The sequence below is a fragment of the Muscardinus avellanarius genome (genome assembly GCF_963383645.1).
Source record: "Muscardinus avellanarius genome assembly, chromosome: 12".
NCBI classification, from domain to species: domain Eukaryota; kingdom Metazoa; phylum Chordata; class Mammalia; order Rodentia; family Gliridae; genus Muscardinus; species Muscardinus avellanarius.
In genome coordinates, this window is record NC_137798.1 from 6,595,366 (window position 1) to 6,616,723 (window position 21,358).

At 42.5% G+C, this 21,358-nt stretch overlaps 1 protein-coding gene across 2 annotated transcripts in view; it reads right to left on the reverse strand.

Annotated features, from left to right (window-relative positions):
- Positions 1-703: 703 nt before the first annotated feature.
- SCG3 (secretogranin III) overlaps positions 704-21,358 on the reverse strand; it is a gene marked incomplete at both ends in the record, with an annotated part of 33,458 nt that continues 12,803 nt past the window's right edge. For both annotated transcript variants that reach the window (XM_080707865.1, XM_080707864.1), the window contains 6 exons: positions 704-822; positions 2,394-2,474; positions 12,694-12,828; positions 13,696-13,779; positions 15,054-15,170; positions 21,301-21,358. The exon at positions 21,301-21,358 is cut by the window's right edge and continues 120 nt beyond it. In XM_080707865.1, coding sequence (XP_080563991.1) covers positions 704-822; positions 2,394-2,474; positions 12,694-12,828; positions 13,696-13,779; positions 15,054-15,170; positions 21,301-21,358 — 594 coding nt within the window. The remainder of the gene's footprint in view (positions 823-2,393; positions 2,475-12,693; positions 12,829-13,695; positions 13,780-15,053; positions 15,171-21,300) is intronic.

Sequence of the window (21,358 nt, forward strand, 5' to 3'; positions counted from 1 at the left end):
CGGGGAGTGTAGCCCGGAGGTAGAAGGGCTTCCAGGAACCCCAGTACTACCAAAAAAAAAAAAAAAAACCAACAAAAAAAAAATAAAGAATAAAAACATAGGGCTGGGGGTGTAGCTCGGAGGTTGAATCTGGTTTACATCCCCAGTACTGCAAGATAGATAGATAAATAAATAAATAAATAAATAAATAGCAGCCAAATAAGCAGCTGGGTTTCCGGGTACGAGGCTTTGAATAAACGTGAATTCATTTCATCTCCCAACAGGGAACTGTTAGTGAAAATGACATCTTGTAGCAGACAGATCCCACAAGGTGCTCTGGTCCCCGGATTGCCTTAAAAACAGGCCCCTTAATTCTTCAAGGAGTGCACTTGCGTGTGTGAGGCCATGGATAGAAGGCTTAGTTTCACGTTCAGTCTATTAAAGGCTTTTCCCGAGCCACGCATCTCTGATTATAATATACGTAAGTCTATAGGAAATAAGAATTCTGTGTACAAAATCTCAGCTTGCACATAACTTTACTGTTCAGAGTGTTTGGGTGGCAAGAGGGCTGTGTTTTATCCACTTCTAAAAGGTTAACTACTGGGTATTCAGCACTTTCTAATCATCTTTGGGGGGAAAAAAACTTTAATCACAGGATTAGAAGTACTTTAAGCTGTATTATGTTTCTGGGTGAGCCGAAAGAATCCGGGATTGCAGGCCACCGTCACAGACTGCCGTAAATACGCTTGATGGTGCTGGCCTCTTCCTCATCCAGGATGCCTTTCTCCACATAGGCATCTGCTTGCTGGCTGATGAACTCTCTCATCTTTGAAAGGTCGTAATCTGGAAGATATGATTACAGCATCATGAGTAAAAATTGGAAGAGATCAATCTCGTTACCGTGATCACTATTAAAAGCATTTTGTGCGATACTGGGGATGGGACCCAGGGGCACTGTACCTCCAAGCTCCACCCCCAGCCCTATGTTTTAGTCTTTATTTTAAGCCACGGCCTCACTGAGTTGCACAGGGCCTCACTAAGTAGCTGAGGCTGTCTGTGAACCACGATCCTCCTATTTCAGCCTCCTAGATGCTGGGATGACAAGTGCGCGCCACCACGCCCAGCTCCCCTGGGTTTTTAAAACCATCCCCCTTTGCGGAGTGTACGAGCATCTCCTCAGCTTGGCTGAAACCCGGTGTTTTGGAGAACAGTGGCTCTCATTCAAAGAACACGGCCCTCTCTTTTACCCCTTTTTGTCTTGGAACCCAGTGTTTCTTCTCCCTCCATCTCCCCTCACTCAGCCATTTTTCCTTACCTTTGCAGTAAGGGCTTTACTGCAGCCCTTTCTCCCAACTATCTCTGTCACGGGAAGATGACCGACCCTCTCCTCTTACCTCCTCGGTGCTCTCATGAGTATCTACAAGAGCACTGAGCCGTCCAAGCCCAACCCTAACCCTTGACACTGTGGGCTCCCGGCCGTGGGAGCATCTTATTGTACCTCTGGCAATCAGAACGTGCCTGTGTTTTGTCTTATGGAAATGAGGGACTCTCTTATGACTACAGAGTGCACCCAGTATGTGCTTAGGAAGTACATTTGTTTAAAATACTCCAGGAGCCGGGCGTGGTGGCGCACGCTTGTCATCCCCGCGCTTGGGAGACAGAGACAGGAGGATCGCGCAGGTTCGAAGCCAGTCGCGCGCGCTGGCTTAGGAGACCCTGTTTCCAAATAAAAATGTAAAAAATAGGTCTGGGAGTGTAGCCGGGAGGTAGAAGGGCTTCCAGGAACCCCAGTACCACCAAAAAAAAAATAAATAAATAAAAATAAAAAATAAAATAAAATACTTCAGGAAAGCTGGGCAGAAATGGAAAGATACATACATAGATAGATGGATAGGTAGACAGATGGATGTATGGATAAACAAAACAAGATTGGCAAAATGTTGACCATTATTGATGTTGGGTGATGGATAGGCAGGGATACACCATACTTTTACTTGACATTTCTCATTTTAATAAGTAAAAGAAGAGAAGATGTTTCAAAACACTGGCTTGAGTAATAAAAAAAACGAGGTTCTAGCCGGGCGTGGTGGCGCACGCTTGTAATCCCAGCATTCGGGAGGCTGAGACAGGAGGATCGCGGTTCACGGACAGCCTCAGCTACTTGGTGAGGCCTTCTGCAACTCAGTGAGATCCTGTTTCAAAATAAAGAATATAAAATAGGGCTGGGGGTGTAGCTTGGAAGTCGAATGGCCCTGGTTTCCATCCCCAGTACTGGGGGGAGAGGGAGAGGTTCTGTTCCCCTCGGCATCTGAGAGGCAGCCAGCTTTTGGGTCTAACACCAGTCAGTGTGATGGTGGCAGTGTCACATAACAGACGGGTGGCGTTTGCAAGGCACCACCGCACTCCATCCCTACCTTCTTTATTTCCTTTTTTGTCATGTTTCTTCAACCATTCAATATTTTTTCTAATGGCTTCCAAATAGGCTTCTGTTTTCCCTGCAAAAGGCAAGACAGTCATAACGAACACTCATAAAATAGCACTGTACCTCTTTTAAAGACCACACTGATGTTCAAAACCATAAATGCTGGACTTGGGGAGGACGGAGGAGGTGGGTTCCCCGCTAGGTTCTGAGCCTATTTGCACACATGTGTGTGAAGGCGTGTCAAGGGGAACAAGTGGTGTAAGATTCCAGGAGACACAGCAAGCTGGTAAGTGTCAAGAAGCGCCATGCCCACACACAAACAAACACATTTATGTCCATGCAGAGAAAAGCTTTGATTCAGTTTACTAGATAAACGAGTTCCTGCGAGTCTTAGATTGGGTCAGTCATTCCTGCCTAGGGCTGGTTCTTCCAAACTGAGGAACTCTTTCTTTCTCTCTTTCTTTCTTTCTTTCTTTCTTTCTTTCTTTCTTTCCTTTCTTTCTTTCCTTCCTTCTTTCTTTCTTTCTTTCTTTCTTTCTTTCTTTCTTTCTTTCTTTCTGGCACTGGGGTTTCTGGAAGCCCTTCTACCTCTGGGCTACACTCCCAGACCTATTTTTTTAATACTTTTTATTTTGGAAACAGGGTCTCTTAAGCCAGCACGGCTGGCTTCGAACCTGCGCGATCCTCCTGTCTCCGTGGGGATTACAAGCAAGTGTGCGCCACCATGCCTGGCTTGATTTTTTTATTCTTTATTTTGAAACAGGGTCTCACAAAGTTGCGGAGGGCCTAAGTAGCTGAGGCTGGTTATGAACCGTGATCCTCCTGTCTTAGCCTCCCAAGTACTGGGATCACAAGTGTATGCCATCATGCCCAGCCTGCTAGCCTGGTTTTATTTTAATTATTTTTATTTTAATTAATTAATTAATTAATTTACTGGCGGTACTGGGGTTCCTGGAAGCCCTTCTACCTCCGGCTACACTCCCACGGGCTACACTCCCAGACCTATTTTTATACTTTTTTTTTTTTATTCTGCCTGAGATGTTAAACCACACTGCTCTCTACTCTAGTAAAGAGTGAACTCTAGAGGGCCTCACTAAGTGCTGAGGCTGGCTTCGAACCTGCGCGATCCCCCTGTCTCTGCCTCCCAAGCGCGGGCATTACAAGCGTGCGCCACCACGCCCGGCTCTACCTCCCTGTTTTAAAATAAAGACTAAAGAGCCGGGCGTGGTGGCGCACGCTTATAATCCCAGCATTTGGGAGGCTGAGACAGAAGGATTGTGGTTCAAGGACAGCCTCAGCTACTACTTAGTGAGACCCTGTTTCAAAATAGACTAAAAAATAGGGCTGGGAGTGTAGCTTGGAGGTAGAATGACCCTAGGTTCCATCCCCGATACTGCAACAACAACAACAACAAAAAAAAAAAAAAAGAAAGAAAGAAAGAAAGAAAGAAAGAAAAAGAAAAAGAAAGAAAGAGAGAGAAAAAACTTCCCAGTGTTCAGATCTTTAGTCATACCAACTAAATCAGAATATGTGGGGGTTAGGGACCACGCTTCGTGTTTGTTGTTGCTGTTGCTGTGTTTGGGTTTTGTTTTTAAGCGATCCTGGTGCAATTACAAGGTGCGGCGAAGTTTATAAAGGGACCCCGCCCCCCGTGTGACCTCCACACGGACCATCTGCGCATCTACCGGATCCCAGGCTACATCAGGATGGGGCAGGTGTCTCGCTGCAATTGGAAAGAACCAGCTGGTTCCTATTTACATTTTCTCTTCTCAGAGCTGTAGAGCAAATCTTTTATTTACACAGCGTGCACCGAAAGCCCAGGAGAGTTCACTCTGGAAGGCTGCGCTACTTTTTCCCCCTTCACAATTTATTTCAGCTTCCTTTGGAAAAAATAGCTCATGGCTGAGGTAATAGGGCACAAGTCTTAAAACATATGTTGAAGCAGATGGGAACAGGGCCAGAGTCAAGACGCAGCCCTGCTTTGCTGTCTGTCCTGGATTTCAACACTGTAAACGAAATATCCCTTTTTATCCATGAATTTTTAGGGAGCCTGATATACTGTCCTGACCTCATCCTGACCCCGCAAAAAAAGTGTAGAAATCAATAGAATTAACCTACCGAATGCAGTATATACTAAAGGCATTAGGTCTTCTACAGGAGTTTATAAACATTGAGATAATGTTTTTGTTGTTGTCATTGTTTTTTGTGATACTGACGATGGAACCCAGGGACATTCTATATCCGAGCTACACCCCCAGTCCTATTTTTTATTCTTTATTTTGAAACTGGGTCTCACTGAGTTGCAGAGGGCCTCACTAAGTAGCTGAGGCTGTCCGCGAACCCTGATCCTCCTGTCTTGGCCTCCCGAATGCTGAGATTACAAGTGTGTGCCACCACGCCCGGCTTGAGATCATGTTTTTTGGGGGTACAGGGGTACTGAGGATAGAACCCAGGGGCCTTCTACCTCTGGGCTATATCCCCAGACATATTTTATATTTTATTTGGAAACAGGATCTCACTGAGTTGCTGAGAGCCTCACTAAGCTGCTGAGGCTGGCTTTGAACCTGTGATCCTCCTTTCTCAGCCTCCCAAGTGCTGGGATTACAAGCGCGCACCACCACGCCAGGCTCGAGGTCATGTCTAAAATTATGCTATGATTTAGCCGGGCGTGGTGACGCACGCTTGTAATCCCAGCATTCAGGAGGCTGAGACAGGAGAATTGCGGTTTGCTGCCAGCCTCAGCTACTTAGTGAGGCCCTCTGCAACTTAGTGAGACCCTGTTTCAAAATAAAGAATAAAAATAGGGCAGGGGGTGTAGCTCGGAGGTCAAATGCCCCTGGGTTCCATCCCCAGACCCACACACACAAAAATATGCTATGATTGTATATTATGAACTGAGTCGCACAAAGCAACTGATGCTGGTATCTCGGGGACTATGAAGCCATTCAATTCAAGATTTCTCCATCATGAAGACATGAATGTGTCCTAAGATGCACTGAGGAATTCTGGAGCACTGGATTGGGACCAGGGGCTGGGAGTTGCAGGCTCAGCCCGACCATTCTCTGGCTAGGCAATTTTGAGCAAGTCACTTACGTGATTTTTCTGGGCCTTGACTGATTTGTCAATTAAGGGGTAAATTCTAAAAAGGCAGGTTAGGGTTTCTACAGACGGCAATACGTTTTCCTTTCTGCCTTTGTGAGAGCCGTCCTGACAGGTAGGTCACCCATGCCTATGCTGCGCTCCTGACCCTCTGGTACCTCCGGGGAGAAGGTTGACTCACTACTTTGGGACATTTCTAGTAGAATTTGTTAGGATTTGGAAACATAAATTCTCTTTTCTAATGTTGCTTTAAAAACACAAGAGAAGCCAGGTGTGGTGGCCCACGCTTGTAATCCCAGCATTCAGGAGGCCGAGAAAGGAGGATCGCGGTTCGCGGACAGCCTCAGCTACTTAGTGAGGCCCTCTGCAACTCAGTGAGACCCGTTTTTAAAATATAGAATAAAAATTAGGGCAGGGGGTGTAACTCGGAGGTCAAATGCCCCTGGGTTCCATTCCTAGTTCCACATACACACAAAAATAAATAAATAAAATAAGATAAAATACATAAATAAACAAAAACCCCACAAGAGCATTCCCATGAGTTAGTCAATGCATTTAATGTATTAATTAAGTCAGCTAACTTTCTCAGCTTGTGTAAGAAAAGATATGGGGATGGTAGGCTGTTTAGCTGAAAGTTATCTTAGAGGTCATTTTTTAAAGCTGTAATTCATTATCTAGGCAAGAACTTGACAAATGATAGCTTTGGGCTGAATTTATGGGTGCTATAAAGCTTATCTCATCCCTTGGATGATGATTTTTTAAAAAGGTTTTTGATGACTCATACACAGAAGTGAGTAAGTAAACTTCCACTGGCAAAAAGAGCCGCCCTTAGATAATGGAATAAAGTTTTAAAATATTTCCGTCTCCAGAGAGTGATTTGCGTGAAAAACAAAGCAAATTTCTAAGTATGAAAGGAATAAAAATAAATTTTATTTTATTGGTATATCCTTAAATTTGTAAGTGATTAAGTTGTTCAAATGAATGTACCAGTTAAAAATCAAGATTTAAAAATATCCTTAAGTTCCGGGAAGATGGCGACCGAGAAAAGCGGGGCTTAAGAGCCCCGCTAACAACAAATCTCCATTACCACAAAATCAGCGCCTTTCATAGCCAGAAAACACCATCACCAGTGAAACAAAAAATCACCAGGCTCCAGAGAGAAAGCGGACTGAGAACAGAGCCACAGAGGAGATACACCGGCCTCGCGCCCGAGGACGCTGCAGACGCGGCAGCAGCGCCATACTGCCGGAGGCACCGGCGAATTCACAGGACGGCTACGGCAAGCCGAGGTGAGCCACTGCGGAATAGCTAGGCAGGATTTCTCCGCGCAGAGAGCATCTAAAGCTCCCAGTGGCCGAGCTCAGCACATGCTGCAGGGATTCAGAGTAGAAATCAAAATCAAGAAGAAAAACGCCAGCCCCATAGCCGAGGGCGTAGCAGCGGCGCCATATTGCCACCGGCGGCAGCAGCACCGAATTCAGCGAGGCCAGTACAGCTACATCTGCGTACTCAAGAACAGTGAGTCAAATTGCGGGCCACAGAGGAGAAATCCCAGTACTGTACTCCCTGGGACATGACCCAGTGGGGGAGGGGCGGTGGCAGTGATATTGCACCATAGGAGAACGTGCAACCTGGCACCCACCACAGTCTAAAGCAGCCTCTATCGACTCTCTGGGTCGGAGACTCTGTGATACAACCCAGTAAAGGAGTAGTGGGGTCTGAGATACTACTGACTCGAGATCCAGAGCACCTTAAGTGAAATCATAGTGACCCAAGGGAAGAACCCAGAGAAGGCACAAACTTCCGAAATCATGGGAAAGAGGAATAATACTGGAGCAATGAATGCCCACAACCCCACAACATCAGAACCCGATAAAACAGAAAATCAGAGATTTCTAGAAGATCAAATCAGGAAAATAACTGTAGAAATAATAGAGGTGCTTCGAAAAGAACTCAGAGAGAGCCAAAAAGAGATAAAGGATGCAATTAATGAAGTAAAGGCCTCAATTCAAAGCACAAACAACCGATTAGACCACATGGAGAACAGAATCTCGCTCTTAGAAGATGAGCAATCCAAAAATGAACTCATAGTTTCTAATCTAGAAAAAAATATCTGACAGCAGGAATCTGATATTGAAGAAATATGGGCCCATTTTAAGAGAGCTAACCTAAGAATAATTGGAATAGAGGAGGGAAAAGAAAGTGAAACCAAAGGGATTAACAATCTCTTCAAAGAAGTAATAGCAGAAAATTTTCCAAACATAGAGCAAGAGGTTGATACAAAGGTCCAGGAAACTTATAGAACTCCCTTTAGACAGGATCGGAGAAGAGGATCCCCACGCCACATAATTGTCAAAATGACCAATGTGGAAGCCAAGCAGAGAATCTTAAAGGCAACAAAAGCAAAGGGCCAAGTGACATTCAGAGGCAAACCAATTAGAATCACTCCAGACTTCCCAAACCAAGTCATGAGAGCCAGAAGGGCTTGGAGTAACGTATTCCAAACTCTGAAAGAAAACAACTTCCAGCCAAAAATTTCCTACCCAGCAAAACTTTCTATCAAATTAGATGGAAAAATAAGAAGCTTCCATGACAGACAGAAACTGATGGAATTTATGTCTTCAAAACCAGCACTAGAGAAAATACTCAAAGAGATTAACTACAAAGAAGAAATAGGTAACACACACCAGAACCAGAGAAACAAGAGTTTCCATCCAACAGACAACTAAGATTGGTTATCTGTGGAGATTCATTATTTATGTTAGTCTTTTACCTATCTCTAAATGGTATTGTTTGCCTTTATTGTTGTTAATTTTTAGGATTTCTAGTTGGAATATTAATATACCTTCAGATATAGCAATTGGAAATATTTTATCCCATTCTATTAGTAACTTTTAATTCTGTTTACATTGTCTTTGGATATACAATTTTTTTTTATTTTTTAGGGAGTCTGTATACTCCTCTGTTGCCTGTGCCATTGAAATCATAACCAAGAAATCACTGCCAATTTCAATGTTGTGAGGTTTTATGACCCAGATTTTCTCCTAAAAGTTTATAGTCTTAAGATTTATATTTAGGTCTATTATCTATTTTGAGTTAATATTTGTATATGGGATTTGGTAAGGGTCCAATTTTATTCTTTTCCATGTAATTATTATTTTTTAACAATATTTAGTTAAAAGATTATCATTTTCACCACCAAATGTTCGTGGAAACCTTGTCAAAAATAACTTGACAATATAGGGAAGAATTTAGCTCTAGGCTTTTATTTAACTCCAATGGTTTATATATCTGCCTTTAGAATAGTACTACACTGTTTCAATTATTGTAGCTTTATATGGTTTGAAATCAGAAAATATATATCTTCTAGCTTTGTTTTTTTTCAAGATCGTTTTGGGTACCTAGACTCCATATTCCATATTAGGATAGATTTTTTTTTCTGAAAAATATATATATAAATATATGATAGTTTCACCTAAAAAATAGAAAAAAATATTCTCTGGTAAGAAAGAAAGCAAAAAGAAATATTGAAATGTTATCTTTAAGTCATCAAAAGCTTGGTATCAGACAAATGAAACTGTTATGTGAGATTATCATTTTTAATTTTAGATAAATTGCCATAATACTAGATGTCAACTACTAAGCCAAGCATGGGAGGGAGGGATAGGGAGAGAATGGGGTGGGGATTGGGTGGGGGCTGACTGGGAAAAGTGTGCATGTATGGCTACAAAAGTATGTATCCTACTATGATGTATGAATACAGTGCACCAATAAAAAATAAATAAAAAATAAAAAAAATAAAAAAATAAAAATATCCTTAAGGTTGGGCGTGGAGGCGCACGCTTGTGATCCTGTACTTGAGAGGAGGGTCACAGGTTTATGGCCAAACTCAGCTGCGTAGTGAGGCCCTCGGCAACTTAGTGAGACCTTGTTATTTATTTATTTATTTATTTATTTATTTATTTATTTATTTATTTAATTTTTTGCGGGTCTGAGGATGGAACCCAGGGGCATTCGACCTCCGAACTACACCCCCTGCCCTATTTTTTATTCTTTATTTTGAAACCAGGTCTCACTGAGTTGCAAAGGGCCTCACTAATTAGCTGATGCTGTCCATGAACCGCAATCCTCCGGTCTCAGCCTCCCGAATGCTGGGATTACAAGCGTGCACCACCATGCCCAGCTCAAGTGAGACCTTGTTTTAAAATAAAGAATAAAGAATAGGGCTGGGGGTGTAGCTTAGAGATAGAGTGCCCCCTGAGATCAATTCTCAGTATTGCAAAAAAAAAAAAAAAGTCCTTAATATGAGTCCCTCTAGAAAGCAAGAATTTAAATAGTCTAACTAAATTATTATATGCAAAGGTGAGTGTGTCATTTTGTACGTAGACATGCTTGGTAAATTGAAGAGTGGTATAAGTATAGGGGATTCTTGTTATTACTCTATTTCTATTTATATTACCACACAAGACTTGGCATAGTAATAAGTATCTGTTATGGTAATACGTATCTGTTATATAAATACCGCTCTCATATTGTGAGACCAGAAAAGACTTCCAACAGATGTGTCCTGCTTACAATTATATTCTTAAGTTGTTGTGTTTTTTTTGCCACAGTACTGGGGATGGAACCCAGGGGCATTCTACCTCCGTTCTACACCCCCAGCCCTTTTTTTTATTCTTTATTTTGAAATAGGGTCTCACTGAGTTGCAAAGGGCCTCAGTAAGTAGCTGAGGCTGGCCGCGAACCATAATCCTCCTGTCTCAGCCTCCGGAATGCTGGGGTTACAAGCGTGCGCCACCATGCCCGGTTTCATGCCAAACATTTTTAATCATTTCAACATTTTTTCCTCCTGAGCCCTGATGCAACTTCATAACTTTTCTCTACACAGGCTACTACCTAATCCCTAGAGTTGATATGTCATTATGTCAAAAAAATTATAATGGCTTATGAAATCCATGCTAGAGAAAAGGTACAATAATATAAAATTGCATAACCCCTTCAGAAGGCGACCCATGGGGGCCTCCTGCTCCCTGCGTACCCCAGTCTATGAACTACAGCATTATGAAGACAGTCTTTTGTACCTTGTTCAACTCCTAGAGTTCTAAGAATGATTATTTATTAGTGATATAACCTTGCTTTGAAACAGAATGGTCTTCTGTATTTTGGACTAAATACTAATTGACTAGAGTGTTATAAACTTGCTGTAACATTTATGGCAATCGCAGGTTGCCCTGCTAGGCGGTCTTAATCTGGCATTAACTTTTTTTCTATATCCAGTTTAATATGAACCCAGTTGGTTTTTTGTTTGTTTGTTTTGTAATTTTTGGGGGTTTTTTTTGGTGGTACTGGGGGTGGAACCCAGAGGCTTTCTACCTCCGGGCTATACTCCCAGACCCATTTTCTATTTTATTTGGAAACAGGGTCTCACTAAGTTGCCGAGAGCCTCACCAAGTAGCTGAGGCTGGCTTCGAACCTGTGCGATCCTCCTGTCTCAGCCTCCCAAGCGCGGGGATTACAAGCATGCCCCACCACGCCCGGCAATGAACCCGTTTTGATGCAATGCCTCAGTGATGCATTAGGTCTCTAATAAAGTCTGTGTATAAATGTATACTTTGATTCTGCTGGAAAATTTTATCAGCAAACACATTGTCTAATCTTTCAAAACAGATTTAAGGAAAGGACTGAAAGTAAAGACTGAGCAGTGTGGTTCTTTGAAAGGTTTGGGTTTCTTGTTTTGTTTTGTTTCATTTTCATTCTAAAATTCAACCTGCTTTTTGGTTTTGTCGATTTAACTATTTCCGTTTGGAACTGCTATGTGTATTGTGCTTTCTACTTGAGTCGTCCTCATTGTTAATAAAGTTCTGTACAGTCATAAGCACACAGAATTCTTTAGAGAAAAAAAAATCAAGTGTTGCTTTGGTAGCTGAAACAGAGACGTAACGTTTTGCCTTGAAGGTATATTCACAATAGGAAGTGTGTGCTGGAATTTCACGGGGCTGCTAAGTATAGCATCTTGAACAGCCTTCAGTGGAGAAAATATAGATGCTCTTGTATATACAATAAGAAGTATCACTTTCATTCAAACGTACATATGTTCCTTAACAAGAGCAAATGCTTCTTCTTGATCCAGAAAGCAGGTATAGTGTTTGTTTATTTATTTATTTATTTTTGTGGTACTAGGGGTGGAGCCAGAGGCTTTCTACCTCCAGGCTATACTCCCAGACCCATTTTATATTTTATTTGGAAACAGGGTCTCACTAAGTTGCTGAGAGCCTCACTAAGTAGCTGAGGCTGGCTTCGAACCTGCGCGATCCTCCTGTCTCAGCCTCCCAAGTGCGGGGATTACAAGCGTGCGCCACCACGCCCGGCTCATGTTTATTTTGTATTAGGTATGGAAGAAGAAAATTTGGACTGTTACATGCACTTTCTTGGAAAGGTGAAGGGGCGGGGTTCAGTTCTTTAACATTTAATACTTACTAACAACAGGAACACTGTAATTTTACTCAAGTAATCAAATACATTTTTTGCAACTGATGAAAAAAAGATAAGAAAAAACAACATGAATTTGATATAGTAAGAAAAAAAATTTGAGCCGGGCATGACGGCTCACACTTTAATCCCAGTACTTGGGAGGCTGAGACAGGAGGATCACGGTTCACGGCCAGCCTCAGCTACTTAGTGAGGCCCTCTGCAACTCAGTGAGACCCTGTTTCAAAATAAAGACTAAAAGATAAGGCTGGGAGTGTAGCTTGGAGGTAAAATGTCCCTGGACTCAATCTCTAGTACTATACACACAAAGAACTATCAAGTATTATCAAAGGTGATAGTTATATAAAAAGAGTTTGTGCTTTTATTACTATTATTGGATTATAAGGCATTGAATACACACCTAGTTTCTGGTTTTTACTTCATACATAGGTACTGTTAGGCATGGGTCTGTTATCAGGTGTGAATGTGAACCTGTTTATTTGTGTGAGCAGGGGAAATTAGGTGGGGAACCTACAAATGGTCCAAGCAGCCCCGTCAAAATTAAGAACCCCACCATGAACAAGACTGGCCCTATGGTTTTATATCTTATCATGAATAAAATATGTCCATTCATTGTCACTGATGCTTAGAACATCACCCCCTTTGTAGGAGAAAGCTTTTGCTTCCTTCGTTTTACGGCCAGCCTGGAGCTGTTGAGTGCGTACCTTTTCGCTCAGCCATCTTTCCTCCTGGGCTGGAGTTATCTTTCGTGGAATCCTTCAAGGCCCCATATTCCTGTTCCATCTTAGCGGCTTCTTCTTTGGTACTGTCTGCTTCTTCCTGGCTCTTCTCTGATGGCACTGCAATTGGAGTGTGCGCTGTCTTTTTTTTCTTTTTTTGCGGTACTGGGGATGGCACCCGGGGGCATTCTACATCCGAGCTACACCCCCAGCCCTATTTTTCATTCTTTACTTTGAAATAGGGTCTCACTGAGTTGCAAAGGGCCTCAGTAAGTAGCTGAGGCTGTCCGTGAAACATGATCCTCCTGTCTCAGCCTCCCAAATGCTGGGATTACAAGTGCGTACCACCACACCCATGTTCTTTCCTTCCTTATTTCTTTTTTGGCACTGGAGATTGAATCCAGGGACACTCAACCTCTGAGCTCCACCCTCCGCCTTTTTTATTTCGAAGCAGGGTCGTTATAAGCAGCTGAGGCTGGTGTAGAGCCTGTGATTCTTCCAGCTCAGCCTCCCAAGTACAGGAATCACAGGCGTGCACTACCGTGCCAACTTCAGTGACATTTGAGATCAGATTTTTGTGCCATGACTGGCCACAAAATAGCCAAGGTTATATCTACTTAATGCTATGGCTTAATTTGAGATTACAAAACTTTTTGAAATCTCTAATTCTGTATCAATGTTCATAGAAGTTTATTATTTACCCCACAAAAGGATTATTATTATTATTATTATTTTTTTTTGCGGTCCTGGGTATGGAACCCAGGAGCATTCTACCTCCGAGCTACACCCCCTGCCCTATTTTTTTATTCTTTATTTTGAAACAGTCTCACTTAGCTGCAAAGGGCCTCACTAAGTAGCTGAGGCTGACTGTGAACTGTGATTCTCCTGTCTCAGCCTCCTGTATGCTGGGATTACAAGTGTGCGCCACCACGTCTGGCTCTAGGATTATTCTTCTAAAAGCTAGAAAAAGAGTTGAGTAAATCCTACCTGGGAAAAGCTTGCTTTTATTCTCGGTCACATTTTTTTCCAGCTTGTTCTTAGTCTGAAGAGCAATTGTTTCATCCAAGTTTTCTGGAAAGAGGAGGGATAGAAACAGAATTTAATTTTCTGAGAGATGATGTCAAGCATTTACTAAAAATGTTTAACTCTCACCAGCTATATCACCCTAGCTATTCAAAAATATTAATACTGAGCTGGGTGTGGTGGCGCACGCTTGTAATCCCCGCGCTTGGGAGGCGGAGACAGGAGGATCGCACAGATTCAAAGCCGGCCTCGCTGGCTTAAGAGACACTGTTTCCAAATAAAAATATAAAAAATAGTGTCTGGGAGTGTAGCCCGGAGGTAGAAGGGTTTCCAGGAACCCCAGTACCACCAAAAAAAAAAAAAAAAAAGAAATATATATGTGTGTGTGTGTGTGTGTGTGTGTGTGTGTGTGTGTGTGTTTCTGTTCACTCTAAAATGAAATCGGTATCCTTGCAAGGTATGTATATATATATCAAGATGCTTGGGCCTGGATTTTATTTCTAAGAATCAGAGATTCTCAGGAGGGAAAGGAATATAATTCAAGACCCTCAAGTCGTACTTCCTACCCAGTTAACTGCAGAAGTCCTGTTTGCCTTTCTGTGCCTGCCTCCAGGTTGCAACCTAGAGTGGACACCTGTGATTTTCACCTGTGCAATACCCTGTGGTCACTGCACCTTGATTATCCTTTGAGAAACACAGTTCTCTCTCAGAACTCCAGTAGTAGTCGAGTAACATAAGCCTAACTGACCAGGGACTTCCAGGACCCGGGCTAGACTGATAAGTCAGGAGGAGCGCACCACTCAGTTCAGACCAGTAAGACTCAGTGCTAGGACTGATGGGAGAACGGGGCTCTTTCCACAGGGATTGCTGTACCGTGAAATTGGGAGATCGGAGCTGTCCCAGCAGAGGGAGCAGCCTGTTTAGAATGAATCGACATACAGAAAGTCACATCTATGAGACAGGGAGAGATTAATTTCTCACGCTATTGATGGACTTCACAAATGCAGAACCCGACTACCCCTTCTCCCTCGCCCCCTTTCCCCTTCTCCCTCACCCCTTTTCCCACTGATGGATTCCCAGTTGCATAAGGCCATAAATTCTCTCTCTCTCCCTGCTCAAGCCAAAGCGTTGGGTGTCTGTCATTTAGAGCCCCCTAGTTTGTGAGGCAGCCAGTTCTGTCGTTAGCCTTAAGGGCGTGCGTTTTTCTGTTCATTCTAAAATGAAATCGGTGTCCTTGCAAGGTAGCGTGGCAATTACTGCCAAATTCCTAACTTACTCGGAACGACAGAGACTACTACAGTAAAAATAGGCGGAATCTGTACCGAGGTAGGAGACGCCTTCTTCGGGAGATATCGTGCCGTACTTGACCATCATCTTCACAAAATCAATCAAGGTTTTCATGATAGTTATCAGTGTTTCTTTCTCTTTGGCCTCTTTTTCTAAATGGAAGGAACATAATGCAATGAAAAATGAGTGGAGAATAGCTTCCTCTTCCCATGTCGGTTTATAAAGCATAGCATCTCATGAAAATATTTCTCTCTATATTTATAGTTAGAAGCACAAATATTTAACTTACACAGAATTTAAAGAACTTGACTGGGAATACAGGGCAATGCGGAGCTATACCAAACTTTATTTGAAAATGAATTTTTTTTTTCCGGTACTGGGAATGGAGCCCAGGGTCATTCTACCTCCAAGCTACACCTAGAGCCCTATTTTTTATATTTATTTCAAATCAGGGTCTCAGTCAGTTGCAAAGGGCCTTACTAAGTAGCTGAGGCTGTTCGCAAACTGGGATCCTTCTGTCTCAGTCTCCCAAATGCTGGGATTACCAGAGTGTGCCACCATGCCCAGCTCAGAAATGGGAAATTATAACTTTTCCATGAGCATTAATTTAACTCAAAATAGATTGATAAAGTGAGTGGTAAAGAGACAGCTTTCAACCTGAGATAACATGAATCCCAAAGGAAGGGTAGAAGGTTAGTGACCTCACTCGAGTGGTATGTCTTTGAAGGCAAGAATGACCTATATTTATTAATTAAGCTTCACTTTTTAAACTTTTATTTAAGCTGGGCATGGTGGCGCACGCTTGTAATCCCGGTGCTTGGGAGGCTGAGACAGGAGGATTGCACAAGTTCAAAGCCAGCCTCAGCTACTTAGTAAGGCTTTCAGCAACTTAGTGAGACCTGTTTCCATAAAAAAAGAAAAAAGTTCTGGGAGTATAGCCCAGAGGCAGAAAGCCTCTGGGTTCCACCCCCAGTACCACCAAAAAATAAAAAATAAAAAATAAATAAATAAAAAGTTTAAACTTTTAATTAATTAATTAATTAATTGGTGGTACTGGGGGTAGAAAGCTTTCTACCTCCAGGCTATGCTCCCAGACTTTATTTTATTTGAAAACAGGGTCTCACTAAGTTGCTGAGACCTCACTAAGTGGCTGAGTCTGGCTTTGAACCTGTGTGATCCTCCTGTCTCAGCCTCCCAAGTACTGGGATTACAAGTGTGTGCCACCACACCTGGCTTAACTTTTATTTATTTATTTATTTATGGTGGTACTGGGGTTCCTGGAAACCCTTCTACCTCCGGCTATACTCCTAGACCTATTTTTACACTTTTTTTTTTTTTGGAAACAGGGTCTCTTAAGCCAGCGCGGCTGGCTTCGAACCTGCACAATCCTCCTGTCTCTGCCTCCCAAGTGCAAGGATTACAAGCGTGCGCCACCACGCCCGGCCTAACTTTTATTTTTATTTTTAAAATTTTTAAAATTTTTAAAATTTTTAATTTAATTTTTTTTGCGGGTCTGGGGATGGAATCCAGAGGCGTTTGACCTCCGAGCAACACCCCCTGCCCAATTTTTTATTCTTTTATTTTGAAACAGGGTCTCACTAAGTTGCAGAGGGCCTCAGTATGTAGCTGAGGCTGTCTGCGAACCGCGATCCTCTGGTGTCAGCCTCCCAAATGTTGGGATTACAAGCGTGCGCCACCACGCCCAGCTTTAACTTTTATTTTTAAAAAATTTATATTGGTGCACTGTAGTCATACATCTTAATGGGGTACAAGATGGTGGAAACATACATGCACACATCACCCAATTAGCCTTTCCCAATTCCCTCTCCATTTCCTCCCCCTCCCTCCTCAGGTTTGGCTCAGTGATTGACTTTGATAAGCTTCACTTTAAAAAAAATCAAAACACATGTATTTTTATTTCAAAGTGTCATTTGATTTTCTAACAGTAATATGTATGGTTTTTATCTTTAACTTGTGTGAAATAATATATGCATGTTTACAAATATTTCAAAGGTCCACAAGTAAGTAAAAGTGAAGAGCTGCATTCTCTTCCTCGCCTCTGCCTCAGGGTTGTCGCTACTAATGGTTTCTCGAAAGCCTTTTGTATTTGACTTACTGTTCTGCTTCTTAATGGAAGAAGGTGGCCAATGATACCATAAGTAGCTCAGCAAGTGCATTAATTATACAATTAGGGGGAAAAAAACTTCTTCCATTTTTGAAGAGAAGAAATACCAAGAAGCCAGAGGGAGCCTATGTCTCCCATTGTTTCAGCTGCCAGGAAGGGTTTTCTTCAAAACCTCCTCGCCTTTCCCCCTCCTTCCCACCTTTGCCACCCATGTGGTCCTTAGGCAAGGACCTCTAGTTGATGGTTCTCCACTGATGGGGATTTGGAATCGGTCTTCTTCTCACTCACTTGAAAGGTAAGGACCCAAGAGACGTGTGTTCTCTTTAGACTACAACCATCCTTGGGATTGGTTGCTTCAGACTCAGGAATAGGGAGTCAGAAGGCCCACACTCGCTACTTTTGACATACCAGTGTTTTACATGTTTTTTTCAAATTTACTTATTTAAAAAATCAACAGTAAAATGACATGAATTGCATGTAAAATTACATGTATCATGTGCAACATATATATCTTATCATGGTTAAATATAGCTAATTTTTTTTAAGTTGAAGATTGAACCTAAGGACATTTTATTTCTGAGCTATACCCCAGCCCTTATATATAAATATATTTTTTTTCAGTACTGGGGATGGAACCCAGAGGTATTCTGACTCCTAGCTATACCCCCAACCCCAATTTTTGAGGCTGGCCATCAACCACGACCCCCTGTCTCAACCTAAGTACTGGGATTACAAGTGTGTGCTACCATGCCCGGCTATATTTTGGTTTTGTTTTTTCTTTTTTTTTTTTTTTTTTGGTGGTACTGGGGTTCCTGGAACCCCTTCTACCTCTGGGCTACACTCCCAGACCTATTTTTTAATATATATATTTATTTGGAAACAGGGTCTCTTAAGCCAGCAAGGCTGGCTTCGAACCTACACATCCTCCTGTCTCTGCCTCCCAAGTGTGGGGATTACAAGTGTGCTCCACCATGCCCGGCTATATTTTGGTTTTCTATCTGCTTTTATTTCTCAACTGGTTTGAACTTTGGGTGAGAAAAAAAGGTACTAGCGAAGACCTTGGTATAAATAAATTAAAATCTTAGAAAAATAAAGGCAATAAGAAATAAGGTAAAAAAAAAAAACCCTGAAAGATAAAAAAAATTAAAATAAACTGGCCATGGTGGTCCACACTCATAATCCCAGCATTTGAAAGGCTGAGACAGGAGGATCGCAGGTTCAAGGCCAGCCTCAGTGACTTAGTGAGGCCCTCCACAATGTAGTGAGACCCTGTTTCTAAATAAAGAATAAAAAATCAAGCTGAGGGTGTAGCTCAGAGGTAGAATGCCCCTGGGTTCCATCCCTGGTACCAAAATAAATAAATAAATAAATAAATAAATAAATAAATAAATAAATAAATAAAATAAAAAATAAAAATGAATGTTTCATAGGGCGCAATTTTTTAAATGCCATATAATTCCCAGGTCGGGAAGAAGGAAATGTGGGGAAGAGGCCCTGGAAAAGAACTGGCGCATCACTTCAGAGATCACATCTTTGTGCGAGCTGCAAGGTCGCTTCGCGTACTTGGCACCACGTGGATGCCCCTCCCTGATGCGACGTGACTCACCGGGATTGCAGAGGTTCAGACAGGGCATCTGCCAACCAACGGAGCACGATGGTGCAGGAGGAACCCCCAAGACAAACATGCCTCTGCAGAGGGCAGCAGAGGGGCCAGAGCCATCTGGACGATGTCTGGGACTGACGGATGAGGACGTTCTCCAGGAACGAAAGCTCACTACGAGATCACTTCTTCAGAGAAATAGATCACAGCTGCAGAACTCCTGATACAAATGTGCCGTCTGCGGCTGCATCTTGGAGCAGGGACAGGGGAAGCCATGAAGGCAGCGCAGGACATTCTCTGCATAGTAACAACAGCCATACTGGGCGTTCTCCTCTTTGCAGATTTTATGGACAAATAACTATGCACCGAAATCCTCCACTTAACTCTGCACATATGAGAGAAGAGGTCAGGGCATATTAAGGACTTTGTTTCAAAATAAAACAAATTTCCAAATGTGTTTTGGGCTCCTGGCTTCCTTTCACCTCATGTCCATTTAGCTCATTTGGAGGCTGAAGCAGAAGACATCTATAAGATAATGTCTTGGTAATCCCCAAAAGAATACATTAGGTTCCATATGTGCGCTGTTTTTCCTAGGAAAGGAAAGCCTTTCAAAATATTTACTAAAAGCCGGGATGGTGGCACCTGCTTGTAATCCCAGTACCTGGGAGGCTGAAATAGGAGGATCGAGGTTCTTGGACAGACTCAGCTACTTAGTGAGGCCCTCTGCAACTTAGTGAGACCCTGTTTCAAAATAAAAGAACAAAAAATAGGGATTGGGGTGCAGCTCGGAGGTGGAATGCCTCTGGGTTCAATCCCCAGTACTGCCAAAAAAAAAAAAAAAAATCCAGGCATGATAGCACACACTTGTAATCCCAGTACTTGGGAGGCTCAGACAGGAGGATTGTAGGTTCAAGTTTCAGTACAGAGGATCCTCAGAAGAATGGGAACAAACCTACCACATGATCCAGCAATACACAATACCACTTCTGGGTATCTACCCAAAAGAACAAAAACCAAACCAAACTACCAAATTAATGCCTGTATATCTATGTTCATAGCCACACAATTCACAATTGCCAAACTATGGAATCAGCCAAGATGTCCACCAACAGACATGAACGGATTCCAAAACCATGGGATATGTACACAATGGAATTTTAATCAGTCATAAAGAAGAATAAAATTATGTCATTTACAGGGAAAAGGATGGAACTGGAGAACATTATGCTAAGTGAGATCAGTCAGTGACAAAATTAAGAAATCGGATGCTCTCCTTAATATGCGGAAGCTAGGGAGAGAATGGGTCATAGGAGGAGCTCTAGACGAAGAAGGAACCATAGATGAGCAAATAAGGCGACCTACTGAGGGGATGGAGGGGAAGAGGGAAGCTCCCTGATGCACGTGATGTACTTCAGCAAACATCTCAAAGTCCATCACTAAGCTGAACATGAGCAGGAGGGAGGGGAGGGAAGTGGGCGGGAACTGGGGGAGGGCTGAATGAGCCATGTGTGCGTGTGTGCCTCCACCATCTTGTACTCCATTAAGACGTATGACTACAATGCACCAATAAAAATAAATAAACAAATAAACAAATGAAAGTAGGGCTGGAAGTGTAGCTTAGAGGTAGACACCCTGGGCTCAATTCCCAGTACCACTATTAAAAAAAAAAAAGTCAAGTCATGTACCTTAAATATAGACAATTGTTTTGTTTTGTTTTTTGTCAATATATCTTAATAAAGCGGAAAACAAGAAAAGAGCCCCAATACGAGTTGAGTCTGGACTGGATCAGGGTAGAAGAGCTAATTAATCTCCATGTCTGAAGCTGGGCGCGGTGGTGCACGCTGTAATCCCAGCATTCGGGAGGCTGAGACCGGAGGATGGTGGTTCGTGGACAGCCTCGGCTACTTAGTGAGGCCCTCTGCAACTCAGTGAGACCCAGTTTTAAAATAAAGAATAATAAATAGGGCAGGGGTGTAGCTCGGAGGTAGAATGCTCCTGGGTTCCATCCCCAGACTAATAATAATAATAATAATAATAATAATAATAATAATAATAATAATAATTTGGTGGTACTGGGAGTGGAACCCAGAGGCTTTCTACCTCCAGGCTACACTCCCAGACCCATTTTATATTTTATTTGGAAACAGGGTCTCACTAAGTTGCTGAGAGCCTCACTAAGTAGCTGAGGCTGGCTCCGAACCTGCGCGATCCTCCTGTCTCAGCCTCCCAAGCGCGGGGATTACAAGTGTGCGCCACCACGCCTGGCTCTTTCTAGTATTTTGTACACAGCAATGCTCAGTAACTGTCAAACAAACGAACACTCTGTTAGTGAAGATTAAATTATCTAGAGACTCCACCTTTCCTGATTAACCGTTCCTAAATATTTCCATGAGTAACATTTGCTTTGGGGAAAAAAAACACAAAACTATTTTCTTGAAGCCTACGCTGTAATGTCACTGAGGATTGCATTTGAAAAGTGAAACCAGGAATTAAACAACCCGCACATTTCCTGGATGACCGTTACTGTTCCGCAGGGTCAGAAAACACAGTGTTTTACCTGAATCAATACTTTTCAGTAGCGCGTAGAAGTTCGGGAAATACTGGAGTTCCTCAAA